We start from the raw sequence: 16871 nt of genomic DNA on the forward strand, positions 1-16871 counted from the left end.
TTGCATAGAGGGGCAAAGGTTTGTGTGGTGGTCAGCAGAGGAGCATAAACCACAGAGTCTGGCGACAGGTGCAGATTTTTGATTCATGGCCAGTTGGGTTACCAGGTTAACCAAGGCATCTAGTTTACCTTCAAGCTTCTTAGTCTCACCTGATGAATTCGTGGCTACTTCATGCACTCCTCTAATGACAATAGCATCACTTCTAGCACTAAATTGCTGGGAGTTTGAAGCCATCTTCTCAATTAAATTTCTGGCTTCAGCAGGGGTCATGTCTCCAAGGGCTCCACCACTGGCAGCATCTATCATACTTCTCTCCATGTTGCTGAGTCCTTTATAAAAATATTGGAGAAGAAGCTGCTCTGAAATCTGGTGGTGAGGGCAACTGGCACATAATTTTTTAAATCTCCCCCAGTATTCATATAAGCTCTCTCCACTGAGTTGTCTAATATCTGAAATATCCTTTCTGATGCCCGTGGTCCTGGAAGCAGGGAAATTTTTTTCTAAGAATACTCTCTTGAGGTCATCCCAGCTCGTGATGGACCTTGGAGCAAGGTAATATAGCCAGTCCTTTGCCACTCCCTCTAAAGAATGAGGAAAGGCCTTCAGAAATATGTTATCCCCCTGGACATCTAGTGGTTTCATGGTGGAGCAGACAATATGGAATTCTTTCAGATGCTTGTGTGGGTCTTCACATGCAAGACCATGAAACTTTGGAAGCAAATGGATCAGTCCAGTTTTAAGAACATATGGGGCATCCTCATCAGGGTATTGGATGCACAAGCTTTCGTAAGTGAAATTAGGTGCAGCCATTTCCCTTAGAGTCCTCTCACGGGGTGGAGGTTGTGTCATGTTCTCAGAATGTTCAAAATTATAATGCTTAAAGTCACCAATAACATAATGCTCAGGATGCTCAAAAGGTACTAAATGATGTCTAACTAATCTATGAAATGTCCTATCTATCTTAGGATCAAAGGATTGTAAGTCAGATGGATTGCCTCTAGTCATACACTAAATTCAGCATGCACAAATAGTTGTCTTCTTATGCAAGTAATAGTGTAGGTTTGAACTACAACTACCATTAAATGATATCCAAATGACTTGAAATTTTGTGAGCAACCTTATAAAATGATGAGAAGATAGCACAAAAAACTTCAAATGAAAATTCAAAGTCTAACTATAGAAGCTAAAAATGATAAGTTAAGAAAAATAAGAGAACAATACTTGGAAAATAAAAAACTTTTGGCAGAATTGCAATTTTGGAAGAAGGAGACCTCAGCCGGCCTATGGCGAGCTGCCACGGCATGAGAAATTTTTTTCTACCCCAAATACATATACAATAATGGTCATTCTGATACCCGGAGCAAAAGTTATGGTCGTTTGAAGTTTTGACAAAAATCAAATTTGCTACTTTTTTGGAACTTTCAAATCTGACCAAACTAAGGGCTCCAGCTATTTTTCCCACAAAATATGGATCAAAAGAAGTAACCACAAAAAAATTCAGCCAAAAATAACGACTCTAGCTACCAAAACAAAAAAAAAATCCTAATTAATTCAGCAAGGGTGGTCGCTAAAATCCGTCGCTACATGATTTCCACTACTACTCTATTTTGCCGCAAGCAAAAGTGGTCGCAGAATCCGTCGCAAAACACTATTTACAGCAAAACACCCAAACTGGAAAAGGGGAAGCGCTTAACAGAAAAACTAAAACAGAACACACACTAAACAAAATACCAAGACACTAAACAACACTAACTAACACACACACTAACACAACACTAACACTAACACAAGAATTAAATACGAACACAAGAATTAAACACTAACACAACACTAGCTATTATGAACCTTTGGACACTGCTCCCCGGCAATGGCGCCAAATTTGATTGAGGTCGTACCCGAATCAAATAAACATTAAAATGTAGTAACTAGGAAGTGATCCTAGGTCGTTTCCCAACGAGCAATGATAAACCAAATGTTCATAACAGATAGTAGGAAATAGTAACAAATTGGGGGGGGGGGGGGGGTTGTTTGCTTTTGTAAATTAAATAGCGAGTAAAATTGAATTAGAAAAATATCAGAATTAAAATACGTTGCTTCCCCTTGATTCACAAGCAAGTCTCTTATCTTAGGTTGAGAGAATTTATCCTTTATCAGTTTAACCACTTAATCCAACCCTAAATTAAATTACTAAGAGAAATTTAACATAAGGCATTCATTATGTGATTAAGCAACATATACACCAATTACTCATAAATGATCATTAAGCATGAACGTAAATTAAGCGCAGAGACAATTAATCAAGCACTAAGCATGCATGAATTAGTAGCAACAAATTTAGAGTAACTAGTGAAGAGGAAAAACTGAACAGAATTTAACAGTAATAATAGAACCTCAAAGAGAACTGTGCTTGATCCTCAAGAGAAAGCAATGCTAGGGACTTAGCCTTCTATTAATCAATAGAGAACGAACTTATAAATTGAAGAACAAAATTTTATTGCTACTGGAATTGTAAAACGAACAGATGTCTCAAAGAAAAGCCTAAAACTAAAAAACGAAAATAGGAGAGAGAGAAGAGAGGGCCTAAACTAGAACCTTGGCGCTGTTATATAGTTTTCCAGCCCCAAAGCTTACAAATCTGTTTTAAATCCAAGCCCATAAATAAATTAAATTCAAATCTAGATAAGATAAGATCTAGATTAAATAATATCTAGATGAGATCAAATCTAAATAATATCTAGATAAGATTAAGATAAGATAAGATCTAATTTTGTAGAATAAAATAGTCTGCCCTCTACAAGTCCAAGCCCAATTCTGGATTCAAGCCCAATGCTTCATTAATTCCTGAAATCAGATTAAAAATATCAAATTAGCTGAATGGGCCCAAATAATAAAACTGCCTAATTAATTTGACAATTAAGACTAATCAGTACTTAAAATGGTGCAAAAAAGGTTAAGAAATAGGAGAAAATAATGGCACATCACCAAGCCTACTTTCAACTACTACTACAACAATTTGAGGGAGGAAACAGATAGTAAACAAGTAATTAATTGGCTTAACCGCATTCTACAAGAAAAATGGACTCTCACATTGGATGAAGGCCGACGGTGGGAACACATGATCACCAATCTTGTTGAGTCAATCAACTCAGTACTAAAAAAAATAAGAAATCTTCCAATATGTGTGCCGGTCAAATGGACTTATTAATGGTGTAATAAATCATTCAACCAAAGAGGGAGAGAAGTCACAACAATGATTAGATTTGACCAAGTTTGTACAAAAATACTAAACAATGCTATGAAAGACACACAAAGAAAGGTCAACTATCACCATGTTCTTGAATTCAATCAATGCGATACATGATTCTTAGTGCATGAGACAATTAACCCAAGAGAGGTGCGACCAGCTGAAAACTTCACGATTAGGCTAGATCAAAAGGGATGTGATTGTGGTAAATTCCAAAAAGTATAAATGCCTTGTTCGTATGTCTTTGCTGCTTGTAAGCACACTCACCATGAGTATAAGGCCTACATAGATCTTGTGTACAAGTTGAAAAGTGTCTCAAATGTGTATAGAGTATTGTTTGGCGAATTGTGCAATAAAGCATATTGGTCACAATGTCATGAACCACCACTCTATCCTAACCCAAAAATGTTAAGGCCGTCCAGTATCCTCTTGTACACACACCGAAATGGATATGAAAGAACCGAGTAAGCCAAAAAGATACTTCATGTGTTGCAACCCAAGTCATTCAAAAAACAAATGCCTTTATTATGTTGGAAGCTCAAACCGACAACATTAGTTTTAATCTTATGTTCCGTGTTACATTATTTGTAATTTTATTCTAATTCATGTTAATTTATATCTATTTTTAGTTCAAGTAAATTTGTGGGTTAAATATAAATTTTACTAACAACAAATTAATTATTTTTATAAAGACATAAAAAATACAAAAGAATAACTAATAAAATACATAAAAAATAATTACAAAACAAAAACAATTTTAAAAAAAATCAATTCTTTTTATAAAAAAACACGTTAAGAAATTGGTTCTCAACCATAATTGATTTCTTGATGTAAAAAAAAAGGAATGATGTGAAATTGGTTTAGGAAATATTGTTTTTATAAAGTGAATAATAATTTATATCATTTGGATAAATAATTTAGGGGTTGTATTATTTAATTTTTTTTATTATTGGAGTAAAAATCTCGAAAACTTCAGTCCACCTGTCCTTTGATTATCACAGCCTACCATTTACCCTTTACTTATAGCATTTAAACTAAAGAGCATTTCTGATTCAGTTCCATCGGGAACACATAACACTGACCAACAAGCCAATGATAGTAATTGTCTCTAAAACAAATCAAATGCCTTGGAAACTGCTGCCATATGATATCAGAAAAAGTTCACAATGATAAAGCAGATAATGAAGGAAAGGAGACTAAAGGTGAACATAAGCGTAAACGGTAGAAATATATCAGTTTTAAGTGTAAGAAAAATTGATAATAAAATTCAAATACAGATAAAAACAATAAAAAATACTCATAGGTATCACGTATGATATTTTTATCAGTCTACTTAACGAATCTAATTGAGGGATTCAGTTCCATAATAAAAAATTAAGGAATTTAATTGAATATTTTTAATAAATTAAGAAATCAAATTAAATATTAAACCTTATAAATGTGTAAAAAATACAAATGTAAAATTAATCTTAAAAAATTAAAATTTAATATTAAATTAATCTTTTTATACATTATAAATTAATAACAAAATAGTCATATAAAACTTAACGACAAGACTAATAATTGGACACTTTTTTACACATAAGAGCCTAAATTAGAATTTATGGTTTTGTTATAGAATAAATTATTATCACTTTACACCGTGCTAAAGTGACAATTTTATATATAAAAAAATTGTTCAAACTGTTTTACTTGACTAGTTCAGTGGGTAAAATTGGCCAAAATTAGTCCGATTTTATAGATAAATAAATTGATGACAATTGATGTAATTTAAAAATTGTTTTCGCTATCAAATTGTAAGATAAATAAAAATAATTTATTTAACTAGTATCAGTTTTGTTGATTAAATGCAAGGAAACAATGGAAAATACTAAAACTATGCAGATGCGTTAGTCCAAACGAGGAAAAAAAAAGGGGTGTTCACATTTTTACCCGATCAATAAACAAATACAAATAGCAGTGTAACAAAATAAAAAATAAATAAATGCATGACAGATATGTAGACCACCAAAAAATAAAGAACTGAACATGTGATGTCCATCAATAGAATGGACAAAAATTAATTCACACAATGGGTTAGCATCATAAATGCTTTCTTCGATCTTCTCCCAATGACGCATCTACTTCCAACTTCAAGAAGAGAGAAGAGACGAGAAATCAAACGTAACACCAAATTAAACTTAACTCTCTCTCACTTGCCAAAGTAGTTGACAACATTCTTGAGGGACCACATACACATGTTTTGATGGATGCAAGCAACAAACTCTTTAGGTGATTAAGAAACCGAGGTCAGCGATTAAGAAAACAGGCAACACATATTTATTTGTCCTGCTAATAAGTGTCTTAACTTTTTGCAAACGTTAATAAATCTCCTGGAACTTAAAGTAAACATATTTTTATTAGAAAATAAATGCTGATCATGATTTTTTTTACACTTTTTATGATTTATATATCTTTTTTAATTTCCTGATGAATGTCAAAAAACACTCATTAACAAGAACTTTTTTTTTGAGTGTCTTGACTGATTAGGAAATTAATAAATAAAAAATTTTAACCAAAAATTACTTTGGAGTTACCTTAATAATTATTGAGGGATAAAAAATGTATGATATACTCTATGATCAGTTTTTTTATCGCTTTTTAATGATTAATGAAGTCTCGCTCAGTTTGAATGATGACTTGTTTTAAATTTTTATATTTTTATTTGATTCTTATATATATAAAAAATGTACATTTAATAAATAAAAAATCATATTTATTAAAGTACAATTTCTAGATATATAAAAATTTATTGAAAGAGAGTCTCTTAAATAGAAGAGAAATTGGTCTCTAGTTCTTGATAAACTCAAGTGATTGATTGATGCTATTAAGTTATAGTAAATCTATTGTATTTATTTTTTATTCTTATGTATAAAAAAGTGCATTTTAATAAACAAAAAGTTCCATATTTATTGAACTAAAATTTGTACATATATAAACATCTATTGAAAGAGATCAATCTAAAAATAGATTTCTATATTTAAGAAATTGGTCTTTACTTCTTGGCATATTTTGTATAATAAGAATATTCTCGTTAATTATCTAAAAATATTAAAATATATAATATTATATTTTAAAAAAATTACTAATCTGTATCCTTAAAGCATGGGTAAAAATTAAAAGAAAAAATATTTATTCATAAATTATGAGAGAGCATAAAAAAATATAAACAACACAATTTTTTATTTCTTAATAAAAATATGTCTAATTTAAGTTTCTTAATCAATATTTTTAAGGTACTCGTTGTCATTTTCCTTTTTTTTTTTAAAATAATAGTATTAAAGTATTTTTCACATTGCTTAACTCATTAGGACTTTTGTTGGTAAGATTTCCAAAACATTGAACAAAAATAGCAGCTATTTCCAACCGTCCTCATTACTCAGTTGTGGAAACGGCTTTATACAATTTGGTTCACACATGGTTTTGGGAACAAGAAATGGACGACTTTAATTTCCAGAGGATAGAGGTTGCATTACCGAGAGAGAGAAAGAGACGGTGCACACAGAGGGTTGGTTAGCTGTTAAAATTCATTAAATTCAGCCACCAAAAGTTAGGGGCCGCATTTCCAAATGAAAAAAATAAAAAAATAAAAAAAAAACCCCTCTATTTAACTTCAACTTTACCAATCTTGGCATGCACAAATTAACCCCCACCCAATTTTACACTCCCTCCCTCCTCCCATACCCATCATCTTATAATACACAAAGGTTTTGAATATCAAAATACATGACAATTCACAACAACAAAATGACTTCAATTGCCACCAATAGCACTGTTGTCGCCACTAGAATGCTAGTTGTGATCACTTTAGTCCTTGCACTAGTATGTTGTGTCACATCCGCGCAATCACCGGCAGCAGCACCAGCCCCGGAGAGCAACGGGTGCTTGATGGCACTAACAAACATGTCAGATTGCCTGACATATGTGGAGGATGGGAGTAAGTTGGCAAAGCCTGACAAAGGGTGTTGCCCTGAGTTGGCAGGGTTGATTGATAGCAACCCCATTTGCTTGTGTGAGTTGCTAGGAAAACCTGACTCTATTGGCATCAAGATTGATTTGAACAAAGCCCTCAAGCTTCCTTCTGTTTGTGGAGTGACCACTCCCCCTGTTAGCACTTGTTCAGGTAAGCTTCAACATCTTCTCAATGGTTCTTGGTTTAGCTTATGTCTGAAATATTTGTTGTTGAAACATGTTTTGAAGTTGTAGATCATGGAAAATAATGAATCCTAAATAGTACTACACTAGTTGTTTAAGGTGAGAAAAATGGATTTTGCTTGTTAGGGTCATAGTGAGAAGGGTGTGTACTAAATATTTAGCCGTTAAATCTGGCCTTTAATTAAATATTGGTGATGCTAAAAGGAATAGATTTGAATCTTTTATATACTGTAGCTTACTAATAATGCCTTCTATCCTGCTACCAGTATGATTACCTTAGCTGTATATTACATTCTGGCGGTTGTATGTTCCTTAAGTAGAGAGATGATTCAAAGCCAATAATATTAGCCTTGCACCATGACCATGCTCTGTCTGTATCGACACACTTAGCATTGAATCTGATCTCATTTCTGTGTAGCCAAATCCCTCACACCACCGAAGCCCATACAGCCCCCCACGCCAAACTTGCCTTCTTTCCTTTGATGGACCCTTTGTGTTGCTAAAAATGGTTAACACAATCATTTGGTAATACCCGAATATCACCATACCATAAGTAACCATTTGTCCAAATGTAGTGTGCAAAGGACCAATAAAACAAAAGATGTTTAGATGATTCCATTTGAACATTACAAAAGACACCGTTGTGATAGTTGCTTCCGGTATGATTTTTCTTTTCTTTTAATTGTCCATGTTTGGATTCTATCATGTCACAACCTCCAAATAAATCCTTTTACCTTTGAAGGAATTGGTAGCTTCCAAATATGTTGATAAACATTCTGCACCCTCCACTCTTTGTTCCATGATTAAGCTTTCATACACCTCCTTCACCACATATTTCTTGTCCGGAATAATATTCCATGCCCATCAATCCATCAACCCTTTTTCTTTGACTCGTGACCCCTTATGGCCTGCCACATTTGTTGCACCATAACTTGCTCCCATTGGAACCATGGCCTTCTCCATATTAGATCCCATTGCCACACCTCCCCATTCCATCCCTCCTTACTAATATAGGAGGATTTAAATTTTAAATCTATGAAAGATTGGAATCCTAGAAAGATGAGTCAATAAAAATAATTAAATCTGTAGATCCGATAAGTTAGGTGTGATTTTTATAAAATGTTGCCGATTGTCATAAAGATTTTGTGCATTAATAATGTGCACCGACGTCACCCATGTGAGCCTGTGAGGCTACCAGTTTTTTTAATATCGAGGAAGGTCAAATTGAACAGGGGATAGTACTATTTTAAATAGTTTATAAATCTAAATTATTTTTGGAGTGACTTTATTTTAACATTGTGAATTTTTCTTCATTTCAAATATTACTGCTTATTCTTAAAAAAAAAAATAAAGCTGTTCTGTACTGAAATTTATAAAGCTTCACCTAACTTAGGACTGATGTTTCTTATTTCATCATTTATTTAAATTCAAATAAACTTAATTATGGTCATGTTTATAAACAAAAAGGTATAGCAACTTTATGGACAAGAAAAACCTTAGCATCACTTCTTTAAATACTCTTTCAAATTTCAACAAATATGTGGCCATATTATAATTTATTTATATATTAATTAAGATTGTAACAATTACACAAATACCAATACTTTTTTAAGGTGTAATATATGTGTACATGATGATGGAGCTTCAAAGATTATACTGTAACTTGTTATTTTATCGAAATTAGAAGTAGGAACAATTAACATTGTTTTGTAATAGCATTAACTGACAAAGATTAGAAGTAACTAATTTTTATTGAAAAAATATTATTAATACACCCACACTATATTTTAATGTATTTTCAACATGATATTTAATATTTTTTTATTGATTCCTTAATTAATTACTGTTCAGAAAATTTCAAAATCTTTCTATAGTTTTAGTACAAATATTCAAATACCTATAGTATTTTTTTGACAGAATAACTATAATATTTTCAAATCTTAGTTTATGCTACTTAATTTAGAACTACTTTTTTCACTTTATAATTATTATTTTTCCTTGATTGTTAATGACTGACTTAATGTCCAGCTCAGAGGTACTGTAGTTTGTTTGTGTAAGCTAACTATATTGACAATAAATTAGCCGTGGAACTACCACCCTTTCTATCACCATCAGCCAACCATAACAACACTATTGTAATTTAGTACCGTGGGACCCATAATAACCATGAAAATAACTCCAATTCTTTTATTTGAGTTCAAAATTTTTATGCCACTTTTTCTTTTCTCCTTTATTAGTAGTGTGTTACATCTACACATTTTTCTTCTTTTTTATTTTATTTGAAAAAAGGGCAGTACACAGAAGAAAACATCTCTTTTTTTTAGTAAATATGAATGAAAACTTTGTTAGTTGCTAACCAGAAATTGCTAGTACTCCTATGTTGTAGTAAGACGGTAGTAAAAAAATTCAGAACAAAATTTAGACATGTGCATTTAAAGTTATATATGGTGTATATATTGTTGTGATTACATCTGGATATCACAGAGTACTATATAAACAGGGATGAAACTACCTTAGTTGAAACAGGGGTAGCCACCCCCCTCATCTATGAAGTATTCTCAATATATATAGGGAAACACTAATAAATTATATTAGTGTTAGGGAGTAGTTATTTAATTTTTTATTTAATTTTGATTGCTTATTTGATTTTAATTTCAATTTCTCATTATTGATATACGTTAGGGAGTAGTTTTATTATGAATTTTTTTTAATTTGTTTTACAAATAATTTTATTTTCTGTCAACTAAGAATTTATAATATAGTTTTATTATAAATTAATTTTAGGTGTAATAAATTAATTCTTATAATGTAGTTCAAGTATGACAACTCAAAGAGCTCTTTATTTATTCTTCAAGAAAAAAGAAATTAATAATTTTAATCTATCTCAATTTATTTCTATGTCAAACTTTAGAAATTTCACTATAAACTTGTAAACTTGATGAACGAACTTTTAAGAAGAACAAAAAACAATGATTATGATTTATTGTTATACTTACTTTCATAATAAGATTTTTAAATTTTATTTCTTATTAAACCTGAATTTAGATAATTATTACTAGTAAAAATTAATCACATTTGATTTTTCTTACCATATACTCACTCCATTCAAAAAAATTAGCGTTATTATTATTAATTTTTTTTTAATTTTTATTGTCCACATTAATATTATATAAAGAAGATAAGTGAAAAAAGTAACTAATATTATATTAAAAAATCAAATGAAAATTATTTTAAAATTTATTTTTTCTTCACGTACGATAATTATTATGAGAACAAGTGAGTATTAAATTTCTGTACCCCTAATTAAATTTCATGGTTCCGTCCTCTCTCTCTCTCTCTATATATATGAACGAATTACTTGAATTTGGATGCAACTCATGCCATCAAAAAGATTATGCATAATTTATGAAAAAAAATTTAATAACTTCATTTGTTTTCAAACTAATTAATTAATGGTGTGATTTATATCTCGGAAAACATTTGTTTGTTTTACATTTAGGTTTATCTACATTATCCAAAGATTAATTGTTAGACTTATTTACGTTCTATATATTGAACAAAGAAAATTCTTTGCATATGTATATTGATGACTATTTTGATTTTGCTTTCTTAAATTCTCATCGTTTGACAGCTGTGGGAGTCCCCGTGTCCTTGCCTCCATCAATGAGTGAAGGTTCTTTGTCACCAGGTAAGTGTTCCATCAGTTTATATAAATTTTGTTCTTCATGTTCTAATGTTGGTGAAAAGCCCTCTCTTGCTTTCTTTCGGAGTCCAGACGGTATAAAATGTCATTTATTCAACTTAAATATAGTCATATTTATTTATTTAGTAGTTTTACTTTTTTTACGAAGAAAATTTAAATGAATTCATCAGGGCCGAATGTGTGAGTTGTCCAAATGGACACACACACGTGTGTGTGTATATATATACACACACACAAGGAAGGGAACTTGATATTTTAAAAATGTATTGTGAAATCAGAACATCTAAACAGAAGTATTGAAACATTTGGGTCCTACGTACATTGCTCATAATATTCATAACTATTAAATTTGTGAGGTAGAACGACAAATTAACCTTTGTGAAGTTGACCAAAAAAATAAACTTTGCTAGGTCATTCACCATTTCACCCTACAAAAAAGGATTGATAGTGCATGTGTCTCTTTCATTTTAAATTTAATTTCTAAAAAGAAAAACATTTTAAGCCCATTTCAATAATTTTCTTTAACAATAATAGTGCAGTTTTTTCCCCCACAACTCATCGTTTATTATGATTTTAAAAAATAGTTTTTACTCAAAATTAAAGATGATGTCTTTTTTTTTTTCTTATATTGAAGATAGAAGGCACTGTTCTCTTCAATTCAATGTATAACCCTTGTTTGAAAAACAAATGAAAGAAATTAACATTGATTTCTTTCAAACTACTTTATATATGAGTCAATGTAGGTATTGCATTGAGACTTGCTACTAGCTAGCTTGAAATTGTCTCGGCGCTAACTTAATTTTGTTTCTAAAAAATATAATGAAAGGTATTGCACCAGGAGTCTCCAGTCCTTCAAATACAGATGCTAGTCCTGCTTCTAGTCCTGGTATGTCATTGAAATTGTATGCATTTTATTATTTTCAGCACTTACGAAATTATTATATAATCATATTTCTAGTATATACCAGATCTCAAACTCTTTTGCTTGAAAAAAAATGTAAATATAGACAGACATCTAAAATCCTACATATGCCTAATAGAGAGAGAAAGGGGAAAACACCACAAACTCTCGTCTTACAAACTCTCGTCTTATAAACTGATTTTTATAAAATTGAGTTAGATCCCATCCAAATTCTAAAAACAAGTATATATATAGGTTCGTATTCTTCTGAGGTGGACAGGTTTATCTTTTTGCCTAAGTCGCCAAACAAATTTTCTTTTCCTTGAAAAACTTTCGTTAAAAGTCAATATAAGATATATTATTATTTGTTCTAATTGAAAATAAAATCATGCAGGTGGTCCAGGCCCTTCCTCTGAGGAAGCTGCTGCCAGCCCTTCTCAAAACAAAAATGGAGTTTCTGCCATTCAAGCCTCTGCTTTGACTAATTTCATTTTTGGCCTTTCCACTCTATTTGTCTCCGTATTCTTCTGATTTTACACATTAGTTCTCCGTGTCGTTATTTTAGTGGATCTTTTTATTTCCTCATTATTTGTATGTTGTGAGCCACCTTTTAAAGGTTTTGTTGTAATTTTATGCACTGATGCAATTGTTACTGTCATTATTAGTAGTGAACCACACACTTTAATCAGGGCCTTCTTGATTGCATTATTAAGCCGAGCTATTCATTTTTTGATTTTGTACTGTATTGTTTTTTTCCTCCCAAGTATAATGTCCTCATGACATTGTTGGATAAACTGAGTTCCTTTGATATAGTTGCTTTTAAATCCTTGATGGTGATTGAGGTGTGGGATCTAAATTAATTTCGATCCCAGATAATGCATTCAGACTAGTGTTATTGTGTGGAAAATTAATTATTATTGTTAGTCAAATTGGTTCTACTAAAATGAATGATTTTTGTAAAAATGATAAATGTTAAGGTTACTTTCTCTAACATATTTTTTAATATATTTTTTATTGATTAAAATTTATTAAAAAGTATAAAATTTAATAGGTCTTACGTAGTATTTAATAATTTACTTTCTTAATTTTATAGTTTTAATATATTTTAACTAATAAAAAAATATATAGAGATGAATTTGTAAAAAAAAAGTCTGCACGTAAAGATAAAATAAAAATACAATCTCATTCATACAAGTTAAAAATATAAAATTTAAAAGTTGTTATCTACACTAGAAAGTTCGATGCCGAATCACGGGGGTCATGAGTCACTTCCCTAAATGATCTGACAGTTCTTAAAAACAAAATACTCCTTTATATTTAAATTCAAGCATATCTTGAGAATTGAGATAACCAGTTACTACTATTATTTTAAACGTTGAAGGTTTGAATAACTTTGGTGTAAATACTCGGGAGAAGAAAAAAAATAGAATAAGTTAAGTTTTTATTCTCTAAATTTTTTAAATTTAATTTTTAATCTTTAAATAAAAATTTAATTGGTTAAATTTTTTTAATTTTTTTTTAAATTTGATTTGTAGTATTTAAATAAATAAAAGTTTGATTAATGAAGATTTTTCAACTTTTTTTTAATTAAAGTTTTGTCTCTAAACTTTTAAAAAATTTAATTTTTAATCTCTAAAATTTCATTAAATAAAAAAAATAATGAATTCAAACTTTTTTAAAGATTAAAAATTAAAATTTTAAAATCAAATAAAAATTTAAGAACTAAGAATTTAATTAATCCAAATAATAAAAATGACACACGCCTTGTCCCATTATCATATCTATTCACAATTATCATTTATATATTTTTTGATTTAAAATAATTACAAATTTTGATAAAATTAAAATACTGTTTAGTCTTTTAAGTATTTTATTTTTTGGTTTTAATTTTTAAATTAATTTTTTTTATGGACCAATGGAGTAAAATATAATGCTTTTTAATATACAAATTAACATATACAAATTTACATCCCAAAGATTGTCATCTTATTGTTTAAAGATTTTCATCTTATTGTTTTGCTCCTACTGACCACAAAAAATACATTTAAAGTTTTGTAATTTACTCATCAAATAAATATTAACTCCTCTAGTAACAATCACCTTAATAAATTAGATACGTATTACATTATTTATATTTATTTTCTATAAAACATGCAAAAATAGTTGAGTAATCCGTGCAGGTTACGGATACCATGCTAGTTTGAAATGAAATGAAACATGAGTCTCAAATGAAATGAAATAAACTATTAGATGAATCACAATTTCAAATGCGTGTTTTAAATCTGAAATATTGAAATGAAATATGATTTCGTCCGATCTTCACCAGACAATTTTGAATTGCTGACTTTGTGAATGCATTTAGCACCATATTTAAACCATCTGCATATTAATATCCGGCAGCTGCACACTTCAAACCAACCGCATCCTCATGTTCCCTTTTTGGCTCAATAGTTCTTGTGACCATTTTCTTTCTTTTTTGCCCTGGAACTTATCATCCACCGATGCATAACTTGTTCTTTGTTAATGGCCTTTTAAATCATCTTCAAGTTTATAATTGGCAAAATCCTGATATGATTACGAAGTTAAATTCTACAGCTTTTTCTATAGATACATGGTTGATATTTATCAATGCTTTAAGGCAGTTACAAAATCATTGAGCTCAGGAAATACCAAACCTTGGAAAATTTCATAACACAAAATTTCAACTCTGTATCAAGCTCTGACGCCCATCCTTTGCTCTGATCTTAGGGGGATCTTTTCTCCTTATCCATAACCTTGTGGGTAGTTATATTTGATCAAATGGATAGTTACCACACTTAGTAAAATAGTTACCATAGATAATGGGGGATTATGATGATCTTTAATGCTTTTATAAACACACATATAAGGGGTACCAAGGTATGAAAATCTCTCTATCTTTAATTTCTTGATTCCAAGATTTACTTAAGTATCAGAATGTCTATGTAGTTATCTCACCTCATCTAATTGACTCTAGAAGCTCTCCGGTGTATCAAGCTATTGCAAAGACCAAATGAAAACAGGTAACCTTGAAGAGGTAGTTCCCAGTTTGTAAGAAGCAATCAAAGCATATAGACTATATGTAACATCCAAAAACAAATCAATATAGATATTTATTATAAAAAATATATTTGGCAAGATTAGAAAACATATATACAGTTTAAATAAGATAAGATAAAATAGAATATTGTTTTATCTTCTATTTTAAACATATTAGTTTTTTCTTATATTTATAAGTTAAATAACATAAAATAAGATGGATGTTAACCATGAGTTAGATAATTATTATTGGGTGCAAGAAATTTGGATACAAGAAATTTGGAAATTTGGAAATCATTATTGGGTGCAAGAAGTTAGATAATTTAATTATTAGTTGTTTTACATGAAATATTATGTTAACCGTGGGTTACGGTTAGTATTAGCAAAAATAATGTAATTTACATGTTAATGAAGTTTATGATTTAAAATTTCATGATTGATTGAGCTGTATATTGATTGTTTGGTGTATTTAATAATTGGTCCAATTGCGATAGATTCCTGGTGCAACTTAATTAATCTTAATTGGTATGATATCATGTTTTCGGGGCGTGTTATTGTTTAATTTGATAATAGGTTTAGTTATCCATAGATTCCAAATTTATCCATTTTAGTCCCTATAGTTAATAATGGTTTTTTTAGTTCAGGCGGTTTACCTTTTAATTCCAATGGTGCCGTGGAGGTAGTTGGTGTCGAGGGTCATGGCTACGTTAATGGTGGCGGAGGGAGAGGAGCCGCAGTTCTCACTGTTGCGGAAGGCGGGGGCCTCCCGGAAGAGAGGGAGCTCCGGGGAATGACGACGGACGAGGCTGAGGCGAATGACAAACATATTAGAGAAGAGTCAAGGTGCGGTGCGAAAACACACCGGTCGTCGATGCGGTCCTAACAACAATAGTTTAACGATGTTAAACAATTTTAACGGTAGAGACCTATTGAGAATTAAAAGGTAAACTACATTATTAACTATAGGGACTAAAATGGATAAGTTTGGAAACTATAGGGACTAAATGGGTAATTAAACCTTGATAATATGAGATTAAGCCATGCGTTCCATATGATTGATGTTATGCCCTAAGAGACTGAAATAACTTCTTCGAGAAAAGAGTATATCTCCATATGAGATTGAGCTTGTGTTCCATATTATTGAGATTGAAATAACTTCTTTTAGAAAATAGTATATCTCCACATGATTGAGATTGAGGTAACTTCTTCGAAGAAAAAGTATATTTCCACATGAGATTGATGCAACTTCTTCAATGAAGAAATATATTTCCACATGAGATTGGTTGATGTTCCATAAGATTGACTTATGCCCACAAGAGATTGAGATAACTTCTTTGAGGAAGAAGTATATCTCTACATAACATTGAATGCCTTGAAATTGGTTAATTTAGCATTTATTGATTTTGATAATATTAATGATTAATTATTACTTTGTGAAAGGCTTGTGTGATGATGCTATAATATCTAATTATGAGAAAATTATTATTTTAAGATATTTATATTTTACTAGTGTCATTTTTGAAGAATGAGGATATCATGATTGATTTTCCTAGTTGTTGCATCGGCAAAAAACTAATGTTTGCGAACTATTTTATAGTTGAGTGTTTTATTCACTGAGATTATATATCTCATTAGTCAGTATTATTTTTAGAGCATGTTGACGAAATCATCGAGACTAAGGAAACTTGAAGAATTACTATTTCATTTTTTAGTTTGATTTTAGACGGGTTAAGATTTATTAGAATAAAGGATGATTTGTGACTTAATAGATT

The 16871-nt window shown here is 30.5% G+C and overlaps 1 protein-coding gene and 1 non-coding gene across 2 annotated transcripts; both read left to right on the top strand.

Moving 5' to 3' along the window:
• Positions 1-364: 364 nt before the first annotated feature.
• On the top strand, positions 365-471 carry LOC112998926 (small nucleolar RNA R71). The gene has a single exon (XR_003264105.1). It is a non-coding gene; the product is annotated as a small nucleolar RNA R71 (small nucleolar RNA).
• Positions 472-6916: 6445 nt separating this feature from the next.
• Positions 6917-12654, top strand: LOC100306166 (uncharacterized). Its single transcript, NM_001251673.2, is given in 4 exon segments — positions 6917-7406; positions 11070-11126; positions 11968-12027; positions 12437-12654. Coding segments are annotated over 4 exon segments (651 nt in total). The 5' UTR covers positions 6917-7009; the 3' UTR covers positions 12574-12654.
• Positions 12655-16871: the final 4217 nt, after the last annotated feature.

This window comes from Glycine max, chromosome 13, assembly GCF_000004515.6.
Source record: "Glycine max cultivar Williams 82 chromosome 13, Glycine_max_v4.0, whole genome shotgun sequence".
NCBI lineage: Eukaryota > Viridiplantae > Streptophyta > Magnoliopsida > Fabales > Fabaceae > Glycine > Glycine max.